We start from the raw sequence: 24,133 nt of genomic DNA, 5'->3' as shown, positions 1-24,133 counted from the left end.
TTTTCTCGGTTGATTTTTGTCATTTCAAATTAAAATTTTACTGTGTCGTTTCCTTTACCTCGGATTCTTCAATTAACCAGTGCATTCTTAATAAACCTGGCTGGCCTTTAATAAAATCATAAATATTTGACTTTACGATTTTGTTTCAGTCACTTGCAACGTCTCACCAATAAGTGAATAAATATCTCTGTTTTTGGTTTGACAATAACCCTTTCATGTATTCTTTATGTCAGATTTTCAGTAATGTATTTTACATGCATAGGCACACCATAGACATATTCCAACCAAAATAATTTCACAGGTGTGTTTCAATGTGTCATAAATTTCTTTTTATTTCATCATCAGCAGAACAGTTAGAAAAACCTGTAATTCACAAAGAGAAGTCAGAGTTCATCACCAGGAAAATATATTGAATGCTTTTGAATATATTTCTTGATAAATTATCGGTTTATTGAGTTTTTTAGGTTTAACAATCATCCCAAGAATCTAATGACCTATCTTAAAAATATAACAATTTTTGATAAATATGACTTCAGCAAACTTTAAGACAGCTATAAATGTCTAAATGATATTTTCTCATAGTTTTGATTAGTATTTCTCTGAGACAAGTAAAATGTACCTTAAAGAAAAAATCTGGCCTTATTGATGCAATTTTTGTATCTTCCTAAAGTTCTTTGAGAACAAACCAGAACGAATACGTATGGATGCTACTTAGTGGAAAAAAAAATGTTTCATCCAGTCTCTATATATGAAATTTGTATCTTCACAAAGCACCGGTTTTTCTGCATGCGGGCCAGGAATAGTTGCTTTGGTTGAAGCCGTCCTTCGCTGCCACTCTGACGCAGTAGGTGGTCACAGGTTTCAGATCAGTCTCTGTGTAAAAATCCCCGTCTATATTTCTCACTCTCGGCAGCTGAGTCGTCTGCCCCGCTTTCTGCTCCTCCTCGATGATGAGCTCATACTTGGTTGCGCCTTTCACCATCCTCCACCTCACATACATAGAACCTCCGCTTACTGTTACAGCCAGCACCTCTGGGGTTTCAAGATCTAAGAGACAAGAGTGCAAAGAGTTGGAAGGTAGCATCTACAACATTAAAACTAATAATTGTAATGTACTGTTAACACATCACTTACTTTCACCTTCATAGGCATTGAGTTGAGTGGGTTGCAGATCTCGTCTTCTGCGTGCACTCACTGGACCTGATGAACATAGCAGACACATTTTTATCAGCACTGTTTTCTGATCATTTAGTTTTACATAAGGGATACGATTTAGTGTATAATTTTGCACAATAAAGCTGAACCGAATTATATTGCCTCATTGAATCCCTTCCCTTCCTCCTTGTTCTTTGTGCTAATCCTATATTTGAGCACTCACATCTGGGTATAGGGCAAGGGTCAGAAACGTTTTCAATTCAAAGAGCTACTTTTGCCTCAGCTTCTACAAAATAGAATTTGTCTAAAGCTGCAAAAAAATAGATTTTTTAAACATGTACAAAATAAAACGTTCTGCAGAGGAGTGCCATATTGCAGTGTAATAGTTGAACCACATCTTTTATTAAGTGGAAAGTGAAAAGCATAAATAGCAGGGTAAAGGCATACATGTAGGAGCAAAGCTAAAAAATGAGTTTCAACCTTTAAATGCACTAGGCCTACACAGTATTAGGAAGCTATCCAACTCCAAAGTTTTTGCTTAATACAGAAATTACAACAGAAGTTGCAAAAAACCCACATCTTCACTTTATATCCTCTTCTCTCTACACAAAATTCCCCCATACCTCCCATTCGATCATCAAGAATTTTATTCCATCATTCTCCGGAGACAGATACATTTCTCTTGCTTGGTCTTAATGTTTATCTGGATTCTTAGATTCCTCCTGACAGCTCCAGGTGCTCCATCGTGCTGAGCACTGGGACCCCTCAAGGTTGTGTGCTCAGTCCAATGCTCTTTACACAGCTAACACATAGCTGTGCACCCTCAGATGAGGTAAACCTGATCACTAAATATGCAGGTGACAACCCACTAGAAGAACTCATTCATATTAATGATTAATGGATGTACAGGAAGAAAGTCAATGATGACCTTCCCTTGTTAAAGAACATCATTGGGATCATAAACCAGGCCCAGCAGAGAGTACGTTTTTGAATGAACTGAAACTCACTCCCTACCATCATTCTTAGGACATTCTGCAGAGTGTGAGTGTAGCTGAGAATGTGAATGCATTGTACTCGATGTATGTAAAACTGTAATCATGTAAAAATCATGTTGTAAGATCTGCTACCAAATGTCAGACCTGTAATGTTTTGGCTTGGGTTGCTTTCCCCCACAGCATTGCTGGCTGTTACTTTTGTGGCAGCAGGGTTGAAGTTAGTCAACTGGCAGGAGAGCCCCGTGGTGTTGCAGAGCTTCACATAGCTGCCCCCTGATACGTTGTAGACTGTGTACATTGTGGCAAACACCGAAGCATCCCAGGACAACAGGACCTGGGATGTGTTCCCACTGTATTTCACCCTCTGTGGCGCACAGGGCTCTGCAAGATAAACAAAGACAGTGCTGTTCATAAAAGGACTAAAGCTGAATCATGCAGGTCTTTCTCTAAAAATTACTTTTTGGTAAAGTTAGAAATTTGAACATACCTGTGATTCCAGAGAAGATTCTGGATGACTTGCTGACTCCACCCGAGTTTCTGGAGAATACAGCCACAGTAAAAGCTGTGCTGCAAGGCATTGGTAGCTCAAAGTAAGGCCTGAGCAGCCAGTAAGAGGAGACTTTCATCAGGGTTTGCGAGTTATTTCCAATCTGGCCTTTAATTTCAGCCAAATACTCAATGTTTGAACAGTTGACTTTGTCCCATGAGATCATGGCCCAGTACATTTGCTTTATTCTCTGCATACGAACATTCAAACGAGATGGAGGGCACGGAGCTGAATGTGAATGAGAAAGAGGATTTTACCAGTCAAACTGTAAACATTATTTTTATTTTTAAAAATCATTCATATAACTTAATAGTTACCTGCTCCTTCATGCAGAGGTAAGCTGATGGAGCTGTTGCAGATGCCATCAAAAGCTTTAACAGTGAAGTTGTAGGTGTGACCACACTGTAGGGTTCCAAGTGTGCACGAAGTTTTGCTGCTATCACAGGAGAATGTTTCTCCATCCATAGATGCTGCATGGCCAAAATACTCCCCAGCAAACTTAGTGTAATCCCATGAAAGCCTGGCGTAGTTCGTCCGGCAGTCAACATCAACGGTGAGATTAGAAGGTGCGCAAGGAACTGAGAGTTGAAAGAGATAAGGGAAGTCAGAGAGTGGTTCTCTGCAACGTTTAAATTTACAGGGGATATAAAAAGTCTAACTGCACAAGTTAAATTCATGGTGTTTAAGATAAATATATAGAGTAATAGAAAAATTGATAAAGTAACACTGTAAAAATCTAATGGAATATCTTGTTATTACTGGCTGTGTTCTACATGAGATAGTCTCCTGTACTCTTCATGTATTTGGACTAAGTAGCAGGACATGGTATGGTCTATGGGAAGAAACGTCTGCCATCAGAAACTGAATTTGAATTGCTCTGACTGAATTGGTATTTGTGTAATTTGAAATTAAATGCATTGGTTTGAAAATGAATTTCACTAAACTGAAACTGAATTTTATGGTTTGAAACTGAATTAATTTGCTTTTAAAATGTATTTTGTTGTATTAAAAATTCAGTTTGACTACTTTCACTTTCAGATCTGTAATTCAATTTCAGTTCCAAAATTCAGTTTTCTGTGTCACACATCCGGGTTCTTGAGGATAGCCACAGATTAATCAGACACAGATTAATAATATTGTCTCTACTGTAAATAACTACACGGTTTTTATTTACCCTTTTACATATTGCCGATGGCTTATAATGCTGTTTTGTTTTAAAATGTTGTTGTTCTATGATCTTGTTCATTATTCAGTCATTTAAAATGTTGAAAATATTTTTTGTGTTTATAGATATAAAAATCTAACACTAAATAAAATACGTTGATGACAAATACTATTTGTTTAATTTATTTGTAAAGCTTTCAACAACTTAAACACTAACTTATTAACTTTAGGAACAAAGTTTAAATCAGTTTATTTGCAGATTATTATTATAATAAATAAACCAAACATTAATATTAGATTTCATCTGACTGAATTATATCTGTTTAACTTCCACCCATTGGGGAAACCCGGCGGGATTTTGAAAACAATGTGCCGGCAGTCAGCTGTTCTCTGGGGGTTTAGCCACCTCAACCAGCCGGTCAGCTGACAGCTGGTGAAGCGAGCCGGCTGCTGGGGCAGCGGACGAATACATCGGCGCATTTGTGTAATTAAGCGATATCTTGATAAACTGATCAGATATTTTAGGTTCACACAACTACATTCTTGTCTAAAAAGATTGTAAAAGTTCAGTTGTTTCACAGAATGCGAAATATAATTTTATTCACAACTTTTCTCTCTCCTCCGGCCTTTACTACTTCCGTTTGAACAATCTACTTCGACCCGCAATGAATCATGGGATAGGGTGGGACACGGAGGATACACGGGACCCATCCTTCAAATCTGGGGATAAGAAGAACGCATTTGTTGGAACCTTGGAGATTGGACAGCATTCGTTGCCTCATCGAGGACGTTATCAGCCTACAAATGTGTCCTTCGATGATGCAGTCCTGAATTTGGACCCAGCAATAGTGAATGACATCCGTGGATCAGTAAATCTGGGTTTGATTAATCTCTGGCTTCAAGGACCCGGATGTGTGACACAAAAAAACTGAATTTTGAAGCTGAAATTGAATTTCAGACCTGAAAGTGAAAGTAATCAAACTGAATTTTCAATACAAAGCAAAGCAATTTTCAAAGCAAACAAATTCAGTTTTAAACCATTATATTCAGTTTCAGTTTAGTGAAATTAATTTTCAAACCAATGCATTTAATTTCAAATTACACAAATACAGATTGAGTCTGAGCAATTCAAATTCAGTTTCTGATGGCACAAGTTTCCTCCCATAATGGTCGAATGAAAGCAATTTGAACTTTTAAATACTTCACACAATTCTAAAGGTTAAGTTTGCCACTAAAAGAACACCATACCCATGGTGAAATATGGTGGTGGCAGTATCATGCTTCGGGGTCGCTTTTCTTATGATGGACCAAGGCCGATTAAATCAAGAACGGGTACAAATACTAGTTAGCTTAGAGCATCATTGTGTGTCAAAGCATACATCCAAATCAATGAAGAAATTATCTTCATCGCAGCTTTGGAAAAGCTTAATCAGAGTCCATAACTACTGTAAATCTGACAGACTGTGAAATACTGCTATGACTCCTACCAAAGAAGGCTTAGTGCTCAAATTAAAAGGTGGCTCAAATAAGTATTATTCCAGGGTGAGCATACAAGCTGCTGTAGCCTATTTATTTTTGGACTTTTTCTGAAAAATAGATTTGACTTACAATTGAACTGGTTATAGGTCATATTATGGAAAACATTTTGAAATTATTTATCAATGTCATTTTTATGTCATATACACTTTTTTGTATTCACTGTAGATATCAGTACCTTTTTGTTAATCCTGATAAGAGTTTGAAAGGCAACTAAAAGTAATACTGGTCATTCACAACCTGCATCAGCTATCATTCCAACTATGAACAATCTCATCTAACTTTAGCAACAGTGTTTTCATTCAAGCCTGATAGACGTACCTGTTCTGAAGGATGAGTTGCTGGGGTAGCTAGTACAGTTGTCTCCCACAGCAGTGATGCTTAAGCCATACGTCTGACCACAGTGAAGGTCAGCCAGGGAGCAGTGGTTCACCGAGTTGTTGCAGGTCATAACATGTCCATCTTGTCCTGTGGCCATCAGCTGGTAGGATGTGGCCACGGATGATTTTGCCCACGAAACCACAGCCCCCTTGTCCTCGCACCGTGGCACCACTGTCACATTGCTTGGGACACAGGGGGCTGAAGGATAAAAATAATTACTTTAAATATAATATAATATAATATATAAATGTAAAGATGTGTGTCAAGAAACTCATTCTGTTATGGGCAGGTCACAGAATACCGGTTTTGATCTTTGTTGGGGGACTTCTTAGGCTGCTGCACTTGTCAGAAGAAGCTGATACTATGATGCTGTAGTGCAGGTCACAGCGAACATCTTGGAGGACGCACCAATTTGATGAGCTGTTACAGGAAATGATGGTCTTATCGTCGGCTTCAGCTGTAACCAGGTAGAGAGGAGAGTCCAGGGTTTGCTTCCATTCAACCAGGATGGTGTCGCTGTTGCATTCAACTGTTGCACTGAGGGCCTCTAGAGCACAAGGACCTAAAGGAACGAACATACGGTAAATCGCAATAGCAGGGTTCAGAAATGTATACGACCTGATGAAAAAAAAAAAAAACCCAGATCAAATGATCTATCTTTCTCACCATGTACATAGTCTGGAAAAGTAATACATTTGATTTAATCATTTCCAGGTCTGGAACAAAACATGAAAATTGAGTAAAGATATATACTCTATTTATGTAAATTATGTTTACTTTAATTTGCTACATCACAACATATCTTTAATCCCATGTTTTGATTGTATTAGCTTTTGAGTTACTGTCAGAACCTATAGGTAAGTACAACATTCAAAAATCAAAAAAGGAGACATTTCAGTCATGTTTTTTTTGTTTGCCTCTACATATTCTTGGTTCTGGAGCTTAGATGCAAAACAAAGCATTGTGTTCTTAATATCTGAAACAAAATAAAAGGAATCTTCAACCAAAGAATGCATATTTATTGTAGGATAATTAGGTGCTGATTTGACAAGTCTAGGCCTAACGGATTTGGAACTAAATAGGATCAAAACTGATTAAGATGGCAAAAAACAGGGAAATCGCTAAACTAAAACTAAGATAAAAGTTCAGAAACTTTTAAAACTGTAGGAAAAATCAATAAATGTTTGCCTGGAAAATTGTGAAATTTTGAAATACAAAATTTGAAGAAAGTTTTTATTTAACATGGTAATGGCTTTAGAGTAGACCACAAATTTTCCCTTGATCTGCTCTGATCAGTGATAGGAAGTTCAAATACGGAAAAATCAGATTTTCTTTTAGTTCATTAAATGCATCAAAGCTAAGAACTCCCAACATTTTTGGATTTAAAACACATTAATTTACAGCATACCTTTTGGTGTCCTGTTTTTTTTTATATAATATGATAAAGGTTAGGTTCATATGCATTGATGCATAAATACAAAATCTCTAAAAGAACGTTTTTGTTTTTATGAGGTAATGTCCTTCGGAGAAAAAGGGTACTTAGCAGGTCAGACTCAACAAACGCCAACATCGGTCAGAAAAGCTTGATCGGTTCATCTCTACTTGAGAAACATTTTATACCTGTCTCAATCTCAAAGATGGTGCTGTGATTACTGCTGCAGTGCTTGTTGTTTGCTGTGACATGGAAGTTGTAAAGGGTCCCACATTTCAGATCTGCGACTTCACAGGGGGATGAGGAGGAAGTGCAGCTGGAGTTGTGACCACTGGCTGCCTTGCCCAGCACGAAGTAACTGGTTGCCCCAGCTGAGAGCGTCCAGGTCACCCAGGCTGAGTTTGACACGCAGTCCAGATGGCCATTAGGCTTCGTAGGAACACATGGGGCTGTTGCACATGAAACATGAGAGGATTTTTACTTTTCATTCATGATGCATCAGAGCCTGTTTTATTTATTCTTAGTATAAAAACATAGAGTTTTATTTTTTCTCCTATTCCTTAACACTGTATGTATAGGTGAATATTTCCATTTTTAAGCAATGGTAAGCTGATGCTTACCTGAGGAAGTTGCGACCACAGCACTTGGTTTGCTCTCACAAGTATCTCTAACAGACAGCACTGTGATGTTGTAGTGTTGACCACAAGGCAGACTGTTTATAGTACAGGCATTGCTGCTGGAGTTACAGTACAGTCTCGCTCCAGTGTTGCTCACTACCGCTACATGGAAGTACTGGGCGTCAGGGTTGGGAGACCAGGAGATGACCATGGCCCCTTTAGCACATTGTGCATCAACAACCACATTCTGAGGTGGACATGGGGCTGAGAGATGAAAGAGACAAGGAGGTAACAAAGGCAGATGTACTCAAAACGTATTCTCTCAGCAAATCCAGCCACCAGATAACTTCATAAGATCCCACAGTTATGGACCGTGAGCTCATACCTGTCCGCACGTAAGTCTTGTTGCTCTCCACGCTGGAGCAGGACTCGTCCAGGCCAAACACACTGACATTGTAGGTCTGTCCACACTGCAGGTTGCTCAGATCACAGTAGGCCATTGTGTTATTACACTCTGCCCTGTGACCCCCATCTGTGGTAACACCAACTGCAACATAAGAGAGCACTCCGCTGGCCCGCTCCCATGTTACTGCAGCAGAGTTAGTTTGGCAGCGTAGAGAAGCTCTGACGTTGGTGGGCTTGCAAGGAACTGCCAGTGAGAAAAAGTACAGTAAGACGCTATGCTTTTTGATGCCTTTAATGGAAATGGATACTACAGCAAAACAATTTCATTGATAAATTCAACTAAATATGTTTGACTCAACCAATGTTGATATGTAAGGTACTTATATGTAAGGTAAGGAGTTCATCGTTCTTTGTCAGGTACCTTAGACTATTTCTGAATTTTACAATAGAATATCTTTTTTTTTTTTTTACAAAACAAATGACTTCCAAGGGGCAATGATTCTGCTGCACTAATCTATAACAGGGTTGGTTTCTGTTTTCTTTAGCTTTTGAAAAGAAAATTGCATGTACCCTGGACTCTAAAACCAAAAATGCTGTGCCACCTATGCTGTTCTAGTAGATGGCAATATGACTGACATTATCTTCATTATACAGATTGCAGCTAAGTCAGGCAGAATCAGGCCAAATGCAGACTGATGATGTAAAACACATACAAATGGCAGAAAGAAATTTTGAGCAGGCACAAACTGGACCTTTATATTGCTGTTTCTAATGATCTCCAGACATACAGTCCATATGAATGCATCACAGTATGTCAGTCAAGTACTGACCATTTCATCCTGTCAACTTTTGCAGTTTCCGTCAGTTGTTAGAAAAAGTTTTTGGATTACAAAAAGGAGCCGTGTGGCATGGGATGTATGGCACTGACCACGCAACATTTTGTCCCCGTAATGAAGACCTGTTGTACCCACTGTGTGCAACCAATGATTTAAGGTTTGCTACATTCAAATGTGACTCCAACATATAATATTCACCCACAAGAGGTCATTCAGACTTATTTTGGTTTTATCAGGGGTCATAATCTCTCATGTTTTCATAAGACTCAGCCGACCCAAATGAGGATCCAAATTACAAAAGGCATAAGATAAAACCCTCAGAAAGCAACAGAACAATAAAATTAAACTATAAAATCCAAGAGAACTAGAGAAATAAACTGTACTTGCTAGTGAGCTTCAGATCATTGCTCTGCTGCATTATCTAAGCAAGCCAGAGGTCACAGACTAATGACCAGACATTCACCTTTAGGATTTTCTTGTAAAAACACAGTAATGATGGTTCTATTAATTACAGAAAATCATTCAGCAGTAAATTAACTCTACCGCCCACATGTGTTACTGTTGGTATTATGCCCATTTTCCATAATGCAGTGCTAGTTTTACAGCAGGTATAATGGAGTGAACACTTTTCAACATTTTTTACTTTTATCTCAGTCCAAATGTCCCATCTTTACAAAGGTATTGAAGATCATCGGGATGTTTTTGGTAAATGTGAGGTGGACCTTTGTTCCCTTTGGACAGAAAATGTTTTTGCTATTCAGCTTTTCTATGGATTCCATTTTGTTCCTGACAATTAGATGTAAGTGGCTATTTTTGTCATCTGTTATTGAATTTCTTTATATTGGGACACGTGTTGCATATTTAAGTTCTTTTAGTCTACTTCATGTTGCCAGACCTGTCCTATTCAAGTAATTTCCAGATTCTACCAGTCTGGTAGAAATCAAGGCTAGAACAAACAAAATTAAACGTAGCTTTTAAAATAATGTCGTCAATGAAAGTTAATTTATCATTTAACCATGGGCTATAACAAAAAACTTCTTTACAGTACCGTAAACAAAAAAACTCACAAAATACATTTTGTAAATGAGAAGGGAAAAATGCAAAAAAGTATATAGGCTAGTAAAAATTATTTATTTTTTACCAGATATCAGGTCGAGGTAGGAGTTGCTCTTGTCACAGCGTCCATCCTGAGCTGATACCGTCAGGTTGTAGAGCTGGCCACAATGCATGCCGGTCAACTCACAGCTGGTTTCATAGCTGTTACAGTACGTTTTGTGACCATCTGGTCCTAATGCCTGCACATGGTATGAAGAGACTCTTTCATCTTCTTCCCATGACACCACTCCTATGTTACTGCTGCACACCATCTCTGCTGAAACTTTCTGTGGCACACATGGCACTACAAACCGACAGGTGAGGATAGAAAAAGAGGTTAAATACAATACCAGTGTAAATCATATAATTAAAGCCAAATTCGTGGTTCTACCTGTGTTAATCTCCACAGAAGAGCTCTCATCACTGCTACACATGTGGTCTGATGCAATGACTGTGATTGAGTAGTTCTGGCCGCACAGCACATTATCTAACAGGCAAGTTGTTGTGGTGCTGTTGCAAACCGAAGCATATCCGCCGCTGCCCTGTGCTACCGTGCTGTAGGATAAGGCCCCTTTGCTCTGCTGCCAGGAGACCATGACCCCACCAGACTCGCAAACCACTCGGGCTTCCACCAGATCAGGTACACAGGGTACTACAACACATTGGGAGGCATGGTTTCACATCCACTAATTTTCCATGCTATGAAAACAAGCAGTGGCTAACAAATACCTGTACATGAACCTTTTGAAGTCCAAATTTCTAAGTTCAAATTAACAACATATTTGTCGTTAACCTTTTTTCAGCGTTACCTGCTTGCAGTTGTTGCACTTCGCTCTGCGACACATTACACACACTGTTAATAGCGATCACACTGACATTGTAGGTAAAGCCACACATGAGGTCAGGCAGGATGCAGGACTGTGAGTTTGTTGAGCAGTTGGTTTCGTGTTCCTCCACGCCGAAAGCTTGGACGATGTAGGAGTCAGCCCCCCTGCTGGGCTGCCACTCCACCAGAGCTGTGTTGCGATAGCAGTCCAGAACTGTCACAATATCTTCAGGAGTACAGGGCACTAGAACAAAAGAATCAAATGAAGGATGATCACTGAATAATGTGACTTTAAATTTATTTATTTTCTTTCCGAGCACACACCTGATTCCACCTGTAACATGGTGCTAGGTGGGCTGCTGCATTGATCATTCGAAGCCACAGTGACCACATCATATGTTTGGCCACACTGCAGGTTCTCCAGTTCACAGTGGGTGAGGTTGGTGGTGCAGGTGGAAACATGGCCGCTGGAGGATTGGGCTGTGGAGATGTACTTCAAGGCGCCTTCAGAATACATCCATTCCAGGAGGGCCGAGTTGGTGTAGCAGTCCAAAATCACAAAGCCAGTGTTGGGTGTGCAGGGAACTAGGAGACGCAATCAACAAACAAAAATAAGTCAGTCGCACATTTAGGCACAAACAGCATTATTTTAAAGGGTGATTCATATAAATCCTCTATTCTCTACCTGATTCAAAGTCAACAGCCGGGCTTGGCAAGCTCGAACAGATGTTGTCCTGGGCTACCACCTGGACGTGGTATTGGTGTCCACAAGTCAGGTTGGTCAAAGTACAATTTGTGTATTCCGTTGCACAGTTGGACTCAGCTCTCTGTGTGCTTACTGCTAACACTTTGTAAAGCAGAGCCCCCTTACTGGCATTCCAGGACACAACAGCCTCGTTTCGGGAGCAGCTGATCGACGCTCGCACATCAGTGGGAACACAAGGAACTAGGTGAAAAATGAGGGAGTTGGAAACAAAATAGTTAAGACACAACATCTAAACTCTTTTCAGTAACAGAAAGTCTTTTCCTAGAACAAAAAGCATTCAACAGAGAACATCTTGTTGCACAGATTATTCATTATTTATTTCATATTTTCCTCTGTTTTGTTACTTTCTCATGGAAATAATGCTGAATTGCTTTAATATTGTGTGTAAGCTAAATAAGATAGCGGAGGAAAATTAAGTAAAGAACGATGTAACAGGCTTATTTATTAGTTATTTTAAGAAAGATTTAAATGCCTGATAACTCACCTGACTGCAGTATGTCAGCTTTACTTGGGTCAGAATCGCAGATCCTGTTGGAACCGACAACTGTCACTATGTTGCTCTTTCCACATTGGATGTTGGGAATGGCACACTGCTCGCTGTCAGATGCGCAGCTCATTGTGTGGCCATCCTCTGCCGTTACTGTGGCGGTGTAGAACTCCGCCCCTGCTGAGCCGGTCCACGACAACAGAGCGATGTTTGACAAGCAGTTCAAGACGCTGCGCACATCAGTTGGCGGGCAGGGCTCTGAGGGGAGAAAGAAGAACAGAGAAATTTATATAGAGTGCAGGTTTAGAATTTCTCTTTTATAGGATGAAGGCCAAAATGAAACAAAGGTCAAAACAGCACCCTCCACATTATCACTTCTGGTAAAGATGTGGGAAAGTAGGAAAACATCCCACTTTAACAAAAAATTTTATTTGACAAAATCAATATTTGATAACTTACTGGCTCTGCTAGCTATGAAGATAAAATACCTACTTGCCTAAATCTGCCTCTACCTACAATCAGAGCGATAGTTAAAACGTTTAAAACCACTGGACAAATGAGGACCCACGTTTATCTTGCCACCATCTCAATGAGGAGGAGGTTGAGAGAACTGCAGCAGAGTTTCCATAGCAACTCTGATGCCGTCCTTTGTATACCAGCACAAGTGTAAACTTATGAAGTTTGCCAAATGCTACTGGGAATTTGACTGGAAAGGTGAGATTTCATTAGATGAGATTAAGACTTGACTTTTAGAGAGACATACTCCCGGTGGGCTTGGCATTAAACTACAGATGCACATCCAAAAAGGATCCAAAAATATGTGAACTAACTCTTTGAAATCAAAGGTCTAGTGGTACTAAAATTAAGCTGATTGATCGTTGTGTCTTTTACTTTACCTTTGGTGGAGTTTGGAAGAGTTCTTCTATAGAAAATATAAAATTCACAGGATGCAATAATAATCTACCTGAAAAAAGTCTTGAGGGCTGGCTGGGCTGACTTGTGCACACTGAATCTGCTGCCTGAACAGACAGGAAGTACTCCTGACCGCACATGAACTCAGAAATGAAAGTCCACGTGTCATTGGTGCTCAGCTGCACTTTGTGGCCACTGTTTGTCTTTGCGGTGACGATGTAAAACTTAGCGGTCTCACTTGCATTCCAGGTCATCGATCCAACCTTTTAAAAAGATTAAGATACATCTCAGTCAGCTCAGACTCAGTTTTAACAAAAACCCGATTTACTACTAAATAAAGCAACAGTCACCTTTGTAGTGCAGTTAATAGATGATTTCAAACCTTGAGGTATGCATGGTGCTAAAAGAAGAAGAAGGAAGTTTGACATTTGTAATTAATTTTGTACAAACAAGTACAAACATTTAAAACCAACAAATCTCCTAGATGGTAAAAAACATTACTTGTATCACCACTCACATTAAAGTTTTTACTGTCTTAAATGGATGTATTCATGTTTTAATGTTGTTTTATTATGCAAAACTTACTATGGCAGGCCCCTTATAATAGACAGTCTCTAAAACTTCCAAATGATTATCAAAGTTGGATTTTTTATTTAACATTTTTTCACACTGTGAGCTTACTTACCCATCCGAATTGTCGTGCTGTTGCTCGGCATGCTGGTGCACTGGTAGTCAAGTGCGATGACGTTAACGGTATATATTTCACCACAGTGCAGGTCGTTCCACGTGCATTTTGTGGTGTTTGTGGTGCACTCATGGATATGGCCGTCTTCTGCCACTGCTATGGCCAAGTACGACTCTGCTTTGGTGTACATGGTCCAGCTGACGGAGCCAAGACTGTTCTCGCAGTGTGTGTAGCTCTGCACTTGCTCAGGGATGCAGGGACCTGAGGGGAATGTGAACCATTATATGACTGCTCAGTGAATAACATATAGATATATATAAAACTAGACTAATGAGAAACATACCCGTTTTGTAATTTTTAGGCTGGCTCATGGCACTGTCACATTGATCATCTTGTGCCATTACGGTGAAAGTGAACAGCTGTCCACAGGGCAGATCGGCTTCTATCTTTGTCTCATTGCTTTGGAAAGTTAATATATACCCCTGATCTCCAGTGACTGTTACTACGTACATCGCTGCCCCCTGGGCCTTATACCAATGCAACATAACTGTCTCATTATTGCATGATCCGCTGACTGACAGGCCAGTTGGCTGGCATGGTTCTGGAAAAAGAAGAGAAAGAGATAAAAGTCTCATTATACTAAAAATATATATATATTATTTTAAATATGGAAGTTTGAGTAAGATTCTGGTTTTGGTTTAACTTTTAGAAGAACTGATTAGCTGATAGAAGAAACCCTTTTTAACATTGAAGAATTATATAAATCTTTAGTTATATTTTATGTTGGTTTTTTTCTGTTAGATTTATACAGTTGTGTTAATTTCAATTGTATATGCACAAGTTAACAGATGAGAAAAAAAAATAATTTTAAAACGTTCAGATGATTCATTAACATATTAGAACAAAAACTCTTGATCAGTTAACACACCAACATTATTATACTTCTACCTGTCTGGATCTCCACAGCGCTGCTGTTTTCACTGTAGCACATGTTACTGTACGCAGTGACAGAAAACACGTATTTCTCTCCACAATGCAAATCAGGGAACTTGCAGGTGGAGTTGGTGGAGTTACACTGCAAAGTCATTCCCATGCTGCTGATGGCAGTAGCCATAAAGAGCTCCACATCTTCGTCTTCACTCCAGAACATGTTGGCTGTACTCGTCCCACACTGGAGGTCCACTCCAACACGTAGCGGCTTACAGGGGCCTGGACACCAAGAGCAATTAAAGAATGGTTGAGCAGGTATTAGACAAAAGGAAAACAGTTAAAGGACAAAATATTGGAGCTAAAAGAGAAATAAATAAGGAGTCCCACAAGGTTCACTGTTGAGACATATAACTTTTAATTTATATATCAATGACATTTATAACTACAATTAATTCAGTTTGTGAATTACACAAATATTATTTTTTGTTCTGGAATGACCTGAAAAAATATTGAAGATAATATAATTGGAAAAATGATTAAACCCAAACGTGATTTGAGAATAAGTTACTTTAAAATTGTAACAAAGCCAACTTGAAGGTATGAAAAGGGAGCCAATGATACGCCTTTGCTTCTTCCTGCTCCTGTTTTGCTGAAGATGCTTTGTATATTTTTGTTTTATTTATGGAGTGAAAACTGAAGTGAAATAAATAAAATAAACTAAACTGAAAATGTATGATGAAAAACCAACAATAAAAGGTGACAATTGTAATAAAAAAACAATTAGAATCAGTTTTCTGGTGATTCTTGCTCGACTTACGTGTGCTGAAGGAAACGTTGGTGTGCGTCTCAATCTCACATTGGTCGCTGACAGTTGTGAGGGTGATGTTGTACGTCTGACCACACTCCAGGTCCAACAGTTCACACTGAAGCTCGTTAGTTTCACAGGAAGCTCGGTACCCATCTGGTGATACAGCAGTCACCATGTAGGAGCTGGCCCCTTCGCCGTGGCTCCAAGAGACCTCTGCTGTGTTGTTGTCGCAGTCATAGCTAGCCACCACGTTACTGGCTGTACAGGGACCTAACGACAGGAGAATATGCAGATTAAAGCTGAGCAGAGGTAACCTTGAATTAAAGTTTGCCCAAACTCATTGGAACCAAACTGAATTTGTGTGATTTGGTTTTATTCAACTTAAAACATGTTGAACATAAATGATTTTAGACAAGAAATTTGCCATATTTTAGAAAACTGCGCTGGTTTTTGATAACCAGTGAGACTAGTTGGTTGATTAACATTAAAGTAATTAAAAGTTGCTGATTGTTGCTACATCGTGTTAAACTAGTATAAGTCAGTGTTCCCTTTCATTAGTCCCCCACTGGCAGTTTAGGTCTGAGCCAAGATATCTACTGTAGTAGTATAATATATAAAATGATAAAAACTCATTGGATCCTGCTACACCATGTATCATGGGTATCCATCATTCTATTAGTACTTTTTTACAGTACTGCCAATATGTGATACCTGCAGTCAGCAGCACAGTGGTGGGCTTGCTTCTTCTGCGGATGTCCCCAATAGCAATGACGCTGGTGTAGTAGACGACCCCACAGTGCAGGTCTTTCACGTTGCAGAATGTGGTGTTTGTGTGGCAGGTCAAAAAGTGGCCATCACGCCCTGCAAGCTGAACCTCATAGCCCTCAGAGCCCCAGCTGGCCTCCCATGACACAGTTCCCAGGTCCTCCTGACAGTTCACATTGGTCTCCACGTTGTTAGGTGGACAGGGCTCTAAAAAAACGCAGGATCGGCTTAATGAAGCAGAACAATATGTGCTATGTTTATCTATCTGTGCATTAGCATCACAATTAAAAGAAGCTAAAAGTAGCTAAAGTAAATCTTATACTCCTAATAACATCTAGGGAACCACCTCAGCTCCTATTCTTTAGTAGGTTTTAAAAAACTTATAATTTTTACGCCCAGATTTCGATGGATGCTCAACATTTTTAATCCACTAAGAACAGCAAATCTGTCAAATTAGACAGTGTTCCTCACCTGTCAAAATAGCAGCTTCTTCAGCGGAGATGGACACGTCTTCACACACACGATTGTGTGCTGTAACAGTGATATTGTACACCTGCCCGCAGTTCATATTATATAATGCACAGAAGTTGTCCCTGGTGGTGCAGGAGACTCCAAGGCCCTGCTCCGTTTCCCCTCTGACCGTGTAGTTATCAGCACCAGCAGCCTTGTCCCACTGCACCTGGCCGATGGTCATGGTGTACACAGTGGTGATTCGTTCAGGAATGCAAGGTTCTGTAAGAGAGGATGGAGACATCAACAGGCAAAAGAAAATTTAGCAAAATGAATTTGTATGTTATGATTTTTTTAACCTTAAAATCCCCTTAATGAGAGCATTTTTGTTTTGCTTACAAATGCATGAGAAGATCAGTATTTTTGTGACCAAAGGTTGAAAAGCAATCTTGCATATTTCAATTTTTTTACTTAATTTTTAAATATGTGGATTGTTTTCCGAGGCTTATAGTAGAAACTAGCCTACACAGAAATATGAAACGGAGAAGAAAGTAGACATTGCCCTCCATGTTTATTGGCATTCCTAATAAAGACATATAAAATGCAATAAATAAATTCATCTTTTGTTGCAGTGGCATAATCTCACACAACATATTCTAGAAAATTATAACTTTTAAATTCAATACATTTATTTAGCTCAAAAAAATTATTATGACTTCCCCTTTACCAAAGTTAGTGGCACTAACTCCAATAAAAAAAATGTAACAGAAGAACGTTTTACATTTTTACATCACTTTTCTAAATTGATCTGTGTGTCTAGAAACTTTTAATAAATATTTTGTCACTTCCTGTATCACTGAGTTATAAAAAATTATGCAACATGGAGACCATTTAGTCTTAGACACTACTCAAATTGGTAAAGCCAAGAGAACATGCCAGTCTAGTGAGGGAGATGTATGTTAATGGTACAAATCTGTGCCAGAGCAATAAGTACAATGGTGTAAATAACTGGAACTGTGAGAAATAAGGCAAAATGGGGAAGATAAGAGAACTACGGTATATAAATAATAAATCTAACCATACTTTCAGGTTTTTTCCCTATTCTAAGTAAGAAAGATCTTTTGTTGTAACGTTTACCATGGCTATAACAACTAAACATGTGCTTCTGTCATGCATGTTGCTTAGTTGCTCACCAGTGACCAGGACTCCCGTCATGTTGGCGCTGCTGCAGCAGCTCTCTCCCACGGATTTCACAGAAACAGAGTAGCTCTGACCACACTGCAGTCCTTTCAGTTCACAAGAGGTCATGTTGGTCTTACAGGTGACGTTGTGATCTGATGCAGTGGAGGCTATCACCATGTAGGACAAAGCACCATTGCTAGGGTTCCAGGAAACCCTGGCTGTCTTTGTGTAGCAGTCCATCATTGCCTTGATAGTTCTTGGTTTACAAGGCACTGAGAAACAGACAGGTGAGACATTTAAATCAACATTTTAGATTTTAAAAATTAATCTTAACAACTCCAAGTAAACATTAAAAATGCTTTAAAAGCATTTTGTAAGTTATTTCAAATCACTTACTGTAGGTAAATCCCCACATCAGTTTCCTTTAAATAAAATTTCTAGCCTGCATCCTTGAAGATACCTCATCTCCTACCTGAATGTGTGTCAAGCACATTTGTGGGCGGGCTATTGCAGTATCCGTCAGAGGAGACAACAGAGACGTGGTAGACCTGGCCACAGCTGAGTCCTGTCACGTTGCACGAGCCCTCAGTGGTTCCCTGACAGGTTGTGCTCTGGCTGTCGCTGTCCTGCAGTGTGGCAATGTAGGAGTCAGCTCCTGCGCTCTCAGACCAGGAGATGATGAGAGAGTTGGCCTCACAGTCCATCACAGAGGACGTATTTTCAGGAGTGCATGGTACTGTTGGTGGAAGTTGATGAAAGACATTAAAGGCAAAAGATTATTCTAGAGTTTAAGAAGACTGATATCACTCTCATAATGGACTGTCAAATATAATGCTGTTAAAGTGTAGAATAAAACCATACAACTGCAACTTGCCTTGCTCTATCTGAAATTAAGAAACATCTTATGATTGTGCTTCTGCCTTTCATTTTAATGCTTTAGGTCAGGGGCCAAAGTGCTGCCAGGAGACCATTTGCAGCTCTTGGAATAATTTTGTGTGAGCCCGACCGCAGGTCAAGAATGTCACAAATGTGGCCCTGTTGCAGATGGACACTTTTTGTAATATGTTAGAATGAAATTTTCTTTGATAAATATATGTAGCTGAAAGATTCTGCTGCACGTGTCTCATGTTCATATTTACCACAGCAACAGAAATTACCCACCTCTAAATTCTGGAAGTTTGAAACCGATGGCATCATTTACTGTCCACATTATTTGACTAACAATTATCTGACACTCATAAAGCAATGAAGTTTTATTGCCAGATGGACAAAGAATCCTTAAATATGGAAAATAATCAATAAAAAGGATAAATACCCGGTGATGACACAGCAGAACACATTGACTTCCAAACTCTTGATCCCATTAGACATGCACTATTCAGACACTATTCAGTGCATCAAAAGCAACACATACACTTCCACCAAACCTCCATCATTTCTTTATGTTTAGACCAACATCACATGCTTTTCAAGTCTATAGAATATACAGCAATATGAGAAACAGTGGGACAACAGTTTTATTCTTTTTTTTATATGTCAAAACCTTTAAAAGTGTTTTTTACGTTCGATTGGATTCAGAAAGCAAATATTGAGGTCATACCAGTCTTGATTGTCACATTGTCACTGGGTTTGCTCTTGCACTCCATGTCCTCGGCAGTCACGGTAGCTGTGTACTGCTCTCCACACATCAGGTCTGTCAGATCACACTGGTTATCAGGCGACCTGCACTCGGACTCATCGCCGTTGGTGCTCACTGCTCTCACCGTGTAGAGTTGGCCACCTTGGCTGTAGCCCCATGACATGGAGGCCACATTGTTGCTGCAGATCAAATTGGCTTTGAGGTTCTCCGGCACGCAAGCCACTGACAAAGGGAAAGATTTCAATGAAGCTTTCTTCGTTAAAGACCAAATGTTCCTAATGTATGTCATAGTATATAACATACCTGTCCTTGTGATGAGCCCATCATTCTCTGAGCTGTTGCAGGTTCGTCCCTCAGCTGTTACATGCAGGATGTACATCTCTCCACACGGCAGGTCTCTGATGTCACACCCAGTAGCAGATGTGGTGCAGCAGCTGGGTGTGCCACCTCTAAGCTTTTCAAGCGTGGCTGTATACGTTAATGCCCCAGGAACATCTGACCAGGTAATTGAAAGGGTACTATTGTCGCAGTTTATGGTTTCCATTATGCCTTTTGGAGGACACGGTGCTGAGGAAGCAGAAAAACTGTTAGATTTTTTTTTTTAAGTGTATAAAAGCAAAAATATTGAGTTCTCATAAGATTAATAAAAGTATATTTAATAGAGATATGTCAGCATACTAATATGTTTGTCAAAGTATTGGTCATGGTTTCTTTTGCATGAATTTGTACTGTCACTTATCTTCCTTTTGACAATACTTCAAAGATACTCTTTGGGGTTTAGATCAGGCCTTTTTGCTGGCCAATCAAGCACAGTGGTATTATGAAATGTAAAACAGGAATTGGTGCTTCTGGCAGTATGACATGCTGGAATATGAAATCAGTATCTTCATAAAGCTCATCATCTAGGGGAAACATAACATACTAAACATTTTCCTGGTATAGATGGCTAAGGTGACTATTATTACACAGTGGACCAACACCAACAGATGTTACTTCCAGGCTGTTCCTGTTTCATACATTTTCATCTGCATTAAGTTTCTTTGAGTTTTTTTTTCCCCATTTACCTGTTTCGGTGGTGAGAGCATTGCTGGCTGCACTGGTGCACTGCTCATTCTGGGCCTTCAAGGTAAAGGTGAGATTCTGGCTGCAGGCCAGCGTTGGTACAGCGCACATCCCATCTGATGTGGAGTTGCACTCAAATGTCTCGATGGCACCCTGACTGTTATTTGTGATAATGATGTATTCTTCAGCCCCAGCAGATTCATCAAACATCACCCACGCTGAGTTTGTAAGGCATTCCATCTCCACATCTGACAACTGAGGCACGCAGGGAACTGAAAGCAACGACAGGCAAGATCCTAACTTAGTCATCTAAAGTTTCCACCTACACAGAACCCTGAGTTTCAGACTTATTTGGAATCTAAAGTGGTCAACATTAATATCTGGTTAATTTATGAATAAATATGAACACTTTTCATCCAGTATATAATTACAAATATTATGTATGCATATGCTCATTAAATAGCTTTATTTCTGCATCTAAATTTAATGAATGAATGTCATTAGAACTGATTTCTCATAGTAATGTTTAAGCTTTGGCATAAATAGAAGTTGATTATGGAGTTCCATAAGGTTCAGTGCTTGAACCTGTCCTTTTTAAATCTTTTTGCTTTCACTAGGTTATATATTAAAACTGCATATGCTTACTTTGCTGTGCAGATTGTCCTCAACTACACTTATTCAGTCAGGGGGAAATCTTAAAAATTAAGATGATCTTGACAATTTGAAATCAGCCTCTAATATTTTTAGAGAAGACAAAGATGGTTTAAATATAAAGACCTGTTGTTATCACTTTGGTGGTATTGTCCCTGCCCACACATGCATCCCTAGACGGTGTGATGGCGATGTTGTATTTCATTCCACACTCCAGTGTGTTAATTTTACAGCCACTGTTTGTGCCATTGCAGTTATGCACGTGACCTTCGGCATCAACAGCAGAGACAGTGTACATAACCCCTGGCACGCTGTTGTTCCAGGTGACGGACAAAACGCCAGTGCTGCAGTCCACAACAGGATGGAAGTATGACAGTCGACATGGAGCTGAGTGGAGAAAGTAAAAAAGAAGATGAGTATCAGACGTGTAGCATAACAGAGAGTAAAAGAGTGGGCTGTATTATTACAAAAAGAAAACTTTGAGGAAGAGAAAACAAAAAGACAGGTCATAAAATATACTAAAAAACATAACCAGAAGTATTTTTTCGTTATTGGAAAAAGCCACACCTTTATGTTAAAAAAGTTTTTTTTTCTTATTGTTTCTTCAAACTTGAGGAAAACTCTTCACAAATACCAGAAAAAAGTTATCTGTCAGTGATATATCTAGACAACAGGGACTGGTTGCCCCCCTATTAATGCTCACAGTCTGAACACAGTAGCCATGTACTACTGGTGGCGTATAAAGCTGAAACTGGAATGGATTCACATGGGTATCACGTGCATTATACCAATAAATAATTCAATTTGATTCAATTTGATTCGATTCTACTCTATTCTATAGCAATAAGAGACAAAAAAAGTATAATAATTTCATTAAATTTTCAGAATGGGCTTCCATTTTGACCTGGTGGCCCTAAAGGAGTGGCTTTCCCAGGAAGTGATTCATGCATGAACGCCCCGTGCTTTATTCATTTTCTTCATCAAGCAATGACTGCCCCACCTGTTTGAACTTGCTTTATGGGGCTGAGGGAGCTGTTGCAGGTCTCATCCTGGGCTGTAACTGTCACATTGTAAGTCGTCCCACACCCCATATTGGGCACCACGCAGTAATGCTTATCCGTTGTGCAAATGCTGACGTGACCCTTGTCGTTTCTTACAGAAGCTCGAAACTTTGTGAAGTAACCCGTGGATTCCCAGGTCACGTTGAGGACTCCAGATGGACAGTCAAGATGTTTCTGAATGTTCTTTGGGATGCATGGAGCTACAGACAAAGTATAAAGGTCATAGAAGTTGTTAAAAGTCTAATAAATTAATAATCACCCAGTAGGTTAGTAGTTTTTTGCAGATAACAGGGTAATAGAAAATGTAAATCAGAAAAATATAAATATTCACCAGTACGAATCATTTTCATTTCACTCTTGGCTCCACTGCAGGCCGCATCGATACCAACGACATACACCTTGTACTCCTGTCCACACAGCAGTTCAGATATTTGGCAGGTGGTGCTGCTGGTGTTGCACGACCACTGGTCACCAACTGCATTTTCAGCCACTGCCATGTAGGACACTGAACCCTGCGAGGCCTGCCATGACACCGAGATGTTGTTTGACGTACAGGAAGAGTTGACCCTGAGGTTGGTAGGAGGACACGGAGCTGGTGGAGAAACAGAGATAATTTTCATTCATCATTTCAAGTACCACAGGACAAATATGTGTTTGCTTTTCTGTAAAGAAAAAGATGATTAACTTTTTTCAGTAATGAAAATGTTAATCTTTACAAGTGGTATTCCTGTAATAAGTAATCTATGTGTGCAAAAGGCAATTAAATGTCACGAGCTAACCACCTGTATTTATTCTGTTCCAGGTCTGGGAAGGACTGGGGCAGGTATTTCCCTGTCCATGGACCCTGACTCTGTAACTCTCCCCACAGCGCAGAGAGGTGATGTTGCAGGAAGAGCCGTTGGTTGAGCAGCTCTGCTCTTCTGCAGTGTTAAAAGGATCAGCCAAGGCGCTGTAGTTGAGGATGCCTCTGCCAGGAGTCCAAGACACCATGACTGTGTTGGTGATGCAGTCTAGTGATGTCTTCAAACTGCTGTGGGGACATGGACCTAAACAGAGAATGACTCAAAATAAATACGTGTAGAGCATTTCTAGGCTGTTTTTGCCGAATGATAAACTGTGCCAGTCAACTAGAGTTGCTTCTTGTTATGTGTGCTTGATTTCAAGTGGCTTTAATGACAGCATTTTTTTGAAATGCCTAATGGGAGTTATTAAAACAAACATTTGTCCATACCATATTCTCTGCCTTTTTTCAATATCCCAAAATAATCTGCAAAGTTTACAATCTTTCTTAAATGCAATGGAGGCTTTTTGTCTATTGTTACAACTGATCCAGCAAAAGTTTTAATTTCTGAATCAAAATGATACCATTAAAACTGGATCTTTCAACCAATCAATCAGTTCCAGTGGATAAGAATGTTTTGTTTTTATGGTATAAACACAACAAACAAAAAAATTCCAAGTCAGCAATACTGTTTCAAAATGTCTGCCAAGATGGTGGCACTTCAAATACTGGGTATTTAATAAGATGTTACTTTGAATACTATATATAGTGTGCATACTTATAGCATTCACACAATAAAACAGAAAAAACACTGACAAAGCATCTGTTAAACAAGGATTTATAAAGGTCCATCTTTAGGATAGATTTTTTTTTTTTTAAAACAAGGTCCATTATTAAAGTAGACACAATGTTTATACTAGCACCTTGGTATCTTAGGTTGATTTGTAATTGTTTTGTAATTCATG

General features: G+C 39.4%; 1 protein-coding gene across 1 annotated transcript; it reads right to left on the bottom strand.

The window, feature by feature from the left end:
• Window positions 1–306: 306 nt before the first annotated feature.
• Window positions 307–20,897, bottom strand: LOC124874162. The gene is made up of 29 exons (XM_047375404.1): window positions 20,678–20,897; window positions 19,917–20,180; window positions 19,575–19,835; window positions 18,447–18,710; window positions 17,986–18,246; window positions 16,814–17,074; window positions 16,289–16,549; window positions 15,587–15,847; window positions 14,788–15,048; window positions 14,183–14,440; window positions 13,840–14,100; window positions 13,505–13,554; window positions 13,207–13,417; window positions 12,240–12,500; window positions 11,675–11,935; window positions 11,314–11,574; window positions 10,973–11,233; window positions 10,555–10,815; window positions 10,210–10,467; window positions 8,213–8,476; window positions 7,831–8,091; window positions 7,399–7,659; window positions 6,080–6,340; window positions 5,719–5,976; window positions 3,015–3,275; window positions 2,638–2,925; window positions 2,295–2,531; window positions 1,135–1,200; window positions 307–1,047 (listed from the first exon to the last, which is right to left on the bottom strand). Exons 1-29 carry the CDS (start codon window positions 20,883–20,885, stop codon window positions 764–766), a joined length of 7,086 nt encoding a protein of 2,361 aa, XP_047231360.1. The 5' UTR covers window positions 20,886–20,897; the 3' UTR covers window positions 307–763.
• Window positions 20,898–24,133: the final 3,236 nt, after the last annotated feature.

Source organism: Girardinichthys multiradiatus, chromosome 9 (assembly GCF_021462225.1).
Source record: "Girardinichthys multiradiatus isolate DD_20200921_A chromosome 9, DD_fGirMul_XY1, whole genome shotgun sequence".
In the NCBI taxonomy this organism is placed as follows: Eukaryota; Metazoa; Chordata; class Actinopteri; order Cyprinodontiformes; family Goodeidae; genus Girardinichthys; species Girardinichthys multiradiatus.
Note: the sequence above shows the minus strand (reverse complement) of the source record. Positions and strands in the feature narration are given on the sequence as shown.